At 34.3% G+C, this 6,325-nt stretch overlaps 1 protein-coding gene across 1 annotated transcript; it reads right to left on the reverse strand.

Annotated features, from left to right (window-relative positions):
- Positions 1-3,922: 3,922 nt before the first annotated feature.
- Positions 3,923-6,185, reverse strand: LOC148309699 (uncharacterized). Its single transcript, XM_088259648.1, has 2 exons — positions 6,135-6,185; positions 3,923-4,937 (listed from the first exon to the last, which is right to left on the reverse strand). Exons 1-2 carry the CDS (start codon positions 6,144-6,146, stop codon positions 4,185-4,187), a joined length of 765 nt encoding a protein of 254 aa, XP_088115774.1. The 5' UTR covers positions 6,147-6,185; the 3' UTR covers positions 3,923-4,184.
- Positions 6,186-6,325: the final 140 nt, after the last annotated feature.

Consider the following 6,325-nt stretch of genomic DNA (forward strand, 5'->3'; position numbering starts at 1 on the left):
AAGATATGTTAAAGATCACAGTACAACGTTCAATAAGTGGCTAGATATTAATTTTTAATAAATTTCATTTTTTATTTAAAATTAAATTATTAGTTAAATTATTTTTAATTTATTAAAAATAATTTAACCAAAAAATACATATATTCAGCTCCTAATAATGATTCATTCAAAAATAAATCTTGGCGAAAAATTTTATATACGGGTTCAATAACTAAAAATATTTCGAAAATCTTACCCTCCCATATCCAACCTGCATATTATACAAATAATAATTTACATAAAATCCTCGATAACTCAAAATCTAAAATTGATTTATTACAAAAAAGTGGTGTTTATGAAATTTCGTGTGGAGATTGTGATAGAAAATATATTGGCCAAACTGCGAGAAATTTAAAGATTAGAATTAAAGAACATCAGAGCGGTCTTGTTAGTAATTATCTTTCGGAATTTGCTAAACACATAATAGATACTAATCACTCATTTCACTCTCATAAATTAAAATTATTACACCTTGATCTTATAAAGGCCAAATTATGAATTATCTTGAAAATTTAGAAATCCAAAAAAACCTTAATTCTAATAATAATTGATTCAATAATATATTGTTTCAAAATTCTTCACCTTTGCTTTCCATTTTTCCATTGTTTTCAAACTCCGCCCCTTGACTAACCCCTCCCCCTTACTTTCCCCTCTCCTTATTTATAGAACAATTTTATATTTTATTTTTTAGTTATTATACACACCTGAATGATGGAAGTTTAACTTCTGAAACATGTAGTCTATAATAAAACTCAAGTGGTAAAAAACAAGTGTTTTCTTTAATCATTATTTCATTTTTTGTTTAAACTTTAAAAACGATCTTCTGAAAAATCAGGTTTGTTGATAACTTTATGACATTGTTGAAAGGAGTGAGCGATATATGGTACATTTTTTGAAAATTAATGCAATATGTTGACGTCTAAACAAACATGAAGAAGAATATTAAAGTATGGGTATTTTAGCTTAGTATGGGTATGGGTATGAGTAGTATGGGTAGCTTAGAACTATCATAATATGCATGCATCTTGTATAATACATACCCGCCGATTATTCGAACTCCTAACGTAACCACATTCAAGTATTTGAAATACTTGATCATGTCAAGTTTTTATCGGCCATCTTCTGCTCCTACTTCTAAATACATTTGCCTCATACAATTGTTTTACAAATGTTTTACCGTTCAGTCTTCACTCATTTGTTCCACATGCCCAAATCATCTGAACAAACCATTCTTTATTTTATATTTAATGCTTATCTCAGCCTTACATTATTTCCTCATTTCACCATTCAAACATCTTTCATCCATCATTTCGCCGCATATTCGTTTGAGAGATCCCATTTCACTTGGACTAGTAACTGGGCTGGATTCCATTTGGAAGTTATCGAATTAACTACATAGTGTAGGGTACTGTAACACTACTTCTTATGAGTAAAAAAAATTAAAGGAATTTAACAGATTGACGACCAATATAAAAATACCAAATTCATTAAAAATAAAAGTAAAGAATGAAATTAAAAATTATCTTAATAACGTAGTTAATGCGTTAATTTTTTTTAGAATCGTTGCCCTAGTCTGTTCAGTGGGTCGAGCGAATACAAATTCTCAAATCACCGTTTCGCTATTCGTTTCAAAATATCGAGACATAATTATTTTTTGTTTTAAGATCGATTTGTTTATAAAATAATAATATTTTATAACAAACAAAAAAATCACTTTTTGAACTAACGATTGTTTTCCCCATACCTACCAATATTTGTAATAAAGTGATCACTCAAACCAGCCTATGACGGTCGTCAGCCCCGTAAATACCCAGACTTACATATTCTTCTGCATCTTTGATGAGATGTCAAAAAAATTATATGAAAATAACTCCTTCAATTGGAGTTAATCCAGATTTTGTGAACAAGTATTTGGACACACTCAAAATGTGAATAAATTATCTGGACAAATTATAAGCTTTAACAATAAAATGAAAATAATATTTTCTGGCGTTTCTCATGTGTGTGATTATAATCCAGGATTCGGACCTCACATACTAACAAAAGAGTTTCTGCTCAATAAAAAGCTTCTTTTCATCTCACCAATAGACGTTTCTAGTGAAGTTCTAGTGATTCAAGAACAATGTTTCAAAATTGGTTCATATATATAGAACTTCCAAGAATTTGAGTAGTGTTGTTGTAAATAATGAGTAGAATTGGTGAATGTTACACGTGTGTAAAGTGATCACTTAAAAGAGCCTATGACGGTGGTCAGCCTCGTACATACCCAGACTCCATCTTCGAAGAGATGTCAAAAAATAATATGAAAATAACTCCTTTAATCGGAGATTATCCAGATTTTGTGAACAAGTATTTGGACACACTCAAAATGTTGGGTAAAAAAAAAATAATCGCACTGTCAGATATGGGGCTCGAACCCACGCCCCTAGGTTAGGTTAGGTAATTCAAAGGTTTTCCTTTTTTGAAAATGCCATAACTAGTCGGAACAATTGTCACCAAATTGATTTTATGAATTTTTTGAAACAATAAAATACAACTTAGACTCAAGAAATAAGTGTTTGATTTAACATTGAATGCATAAATTAAAACGGAGTTCTTCAAATTAAACGCCAAATCTATAAAAAAAATTATAGGTTGTTTTGCTACGTGAATATTTTCATATTATTTTTTGACATCTCATCAAAGATGAAGAAGAATATGGAAGTCTGGGCATTTACGGGACTGACGACCGTCATAGGCTATAACTCCTGTAATTGGAGATAATCCAGATTTTGTGAACAAGTATTTGGACACACTCAAAATGTTGCACGTGAATATTTGTTCGATTATGTATTTCGGACTACCTTATATTATGAATATTAAGTGTAATTGTTTAGGACTCAGTGTGTCTTAGCACGTTTCTGCTCTATTTACCTCTTGGTTTAAGATATTTTAAATCTATAAGAAAATTATTTTTGAAGTCATCGCTCTTTTTTTCTATACTATCCATAATCGCAAATGATTTTACACATTTCTACATAATATTCAGAAATTACTTTAATGCTTTTTATATATTATAGTAAGTATTTATGGATTTGACGTTCAATTTACAGAATTTCATTTTAATTTATAAATTTAATATTCCAATCAAACACTGATTTTTATGGTCTACAAAATTATATTTTATCATTATAAACACATAAAAATAAACATTTTGAACATTTTTTTCGACTTGTTATGGTGTTTTTAAACTCACAACAAGGTTGTCAAAAATTTAATTTTTTGTATTTTTATAAATAAAACACAATTTAGAAGAGTCTTTCATTTTAGTATTTCATCTTAATATTTCATACTAAAATATATTTTACTCATACGTAGTTTACTTTCAACTTGATTTTTTCTACTCTTTATTTTAAGAGAACGATTTGTCTAAATTCATAACCTTATTTAACAAACTGTCTCTATCGTATCTTTTCATCACTTAACAGTCAATAAATCACTAGGATTTCCCTTTTTTTAACTCTCTTTTTGTTGTTTTTAAAATCACTATCTCCCCACTGTAAGTTAGTGTCTGTAGTTAGGTAGCGCATTCGGTTTCCATGCTAGAGTTCCCGGGCTTGATTCCCAGGAGGGTCAAATTTTATTTAATACATATTATCCTAGACTGGTACCTGTAGCTCAGGTTGACAACCTTTCCATTGAATATTTAACGATGAAGATAACTGAAAGATTCAGTGTCCTATGCACCATTGGTGGTGATAAAGCTTAAGATCGCTCATAAATTTAAACAACTTTAAAACCTTGACCTACTCTAGTCTGTTTTTTGTTTGGATAGAAGATATAGCTTCATAGCGATAAGCTAGTCATATCAAGAAATGAAATTGAAAAATAAAACACAAGAAAATACTTTTCGATTCGATTTATGTCGTTTGCTTTTTTGATAAGTTTGATGATAAACAAAAAAGACAATAAATTAAAGGTGTATAAGGGGAAATTATAAAGTATGTATGAAGGAAATATTATATGAGGAAAAGGTATACAACTTTAAAAAAAAAAAGGACGACGGAAGGATAGATTATAGGGATGTATATACATGGGGTTTTCATTACAACTACAATAACATGAACCCATGGTCATTTACAATGGGGGTAAAGCTTAGTCTTTTTTTAATGATAGTAGTGAGCGTCATGAGCTCCATGGGCGGCATGAGCCTTGGCAGCGAAGTGGGCGGCCTTGGCGTGGGCGACCTCGGGGGTGTCTACTACTTGACCGTCATGTCCCAGAGGGGCGGCTCCATGGGCGTAGGCTCCATGGGCATAAGCGCCATGGGCACCATAGACGGCGGGGACTCCGTAAGCGTGAGCTCCATAAGCGGCAACTCCACCGGCGGCGTGGTTGATTCCATGGGCGCCATGGGCGGCGTTGGAGAAAGCGGCGTGGTGGGCAACCTTGGCGTGGGCGACAGCGGGGGTGTCGATCACGTTTCCGTCATGTCCCAGAGGAGCGGGTCCGTAAGCGTGGAGTCCGTTGGAGTATCCACCATGGCCGTATCCGGCGTTGTCGTAACCACCATGGGCCAAGTTACCGGCGTAGGCGAGGGGAGCATAAGCTCCATAAGCTCCGTGGGATCCGTGGGAAGCGCTGGCAATAGCGGCGAAGTGGGCGGCCTTGGCGCGGGCGACCTCGGGGGTGTCTACGACGCGTCCGTCATGTCCCAGAGGGGCGGCTCCGTGAGCATAGTGTCCGGCGTAAGCTCCGGCACCATATTGAGCACCGGCGTAAGCTCCGGCACCGTATCCATGGTCGTACTGTCCATGGTCCTGGCTCTCGGCCAGACCCTCTCCCCTCCACTGTCCATCATCGTGTCCACCGATGTAGTGGGCGGATGCGACTCCCACGCACAGAAGGGTTGCGAATACCTAGAAACAAAATTATTTTCATGAGTTTTTGATATTTGCGTACATCGATGTATATTTTTTTAATCATAAGTATACGGTATGTGCAGGTTTAATATATTTTAATATTTGCACTCAAATAAAGAGAAATGACCTTTAAGTAAATTTTATTTTTGGGATAACAAAAAACTTATCAATAATACAATACAGAATAATATTGATTTTGGGATCATAATAAAAAATATTCGTTTTAATATAATATAAGTTTTACTAAGTAAACACCACTATTTGAAATAAGTAAAGCAAAATAAAAAATAAAAAAGTGGTTTGTATTTGTAAAACTAAAATATAAATTGGATAGATTTTATCACAAAGTGACTGCCAAATCAATTAACGAAGAAAAAAAATCGATCTCTTCATAAAAATATTTAATATCAAAACAATTTCTCCAAAAATTAAATTCATAGTTTTCCATTTATCTACACCCAATGGTGCATAGGGCACCGCATCACATAGAAGCAGTGTTATCTAGATCGTTAAATCCACGAAGGAAATTAAATCGTCATTGCCTTTCAGTTATCACTCCAGGGTAATATTAAATAAATATACGAGCGATACATCTCAACATAGATGAAGAACAATATAGAAGTCTGGGCATTTACAGGACCTACAACCCTCAAAGGTTTGGTTAAGTCCTGTTAATGCCCAGACTTCCACATTCTCATTCATCTATATTGAGATGTCAAAAAAGAATGAAGAAAGTTAAATAATGTAAAAATTAACTCCTACATGGAGATTATCCAGAATTGTGAACAAGTATCTGGACACACTCAAAATGTTGTAAATAATAATAATAATAATAATAAAACCCTTATCTGCACTCCAATGGTGCATAGGGCACTGCGTCATATAAACGCAGTGATATCTTGATCGTTTACACATGAAGGAAAGGTGATCAGCCCTCAGCTTCAGGTACCAGTCCAGGGTAGTATTGAATAAATATTACAGTGCAAAAATCACTTATATTTTTTGACCCCTCTTGGGAATCGAACCCGGGACCTCCAGAACGGTAGTTGAGCGTACTGACCATTACACTACAGAGGCGGACTACACTATGCAGGCTGAACATAACTCAAATAATCCAAAATAATATATTAGATGGTTTTCAAAACGTTCGTACAATTGTTTCAGTCAATATTGTGAAACAAGGCAGCCACTCACCAGAGAGTTCATGATTGTCTTGTGCGAGCCTTTTCCGAACTGAAAACTGCTTGTGATCTGCTAGGGGACTGCTCGCAGCCTTTATACCAGAGTTAAGCCTTCAAACCGCGGCCCAAGTGGGGTGGGGTTGTATGTAGTACGCAATGTACTAGAAATGCCTAAATGAGACAATTCCTTCATCTGATCTTGAA

The sequence above is a fragment of the Brachycentrus maculatus genome, unplaced genomic scaffold, assembly GCF_059751285.1.
Source record: "Brachycentrus maculatus isolate JH-2025_06_01 unplaced genomic scaffold, ASM5975128v1 h1tg000119l, whole genome shotgun sequence".
Lineage (NCBI taxonomy): Eukaryota > Metazoa > Arthropoda > Insecta > Trichoptera > Brachycentridae > Brachycentrus > Brachycentrus maculatus.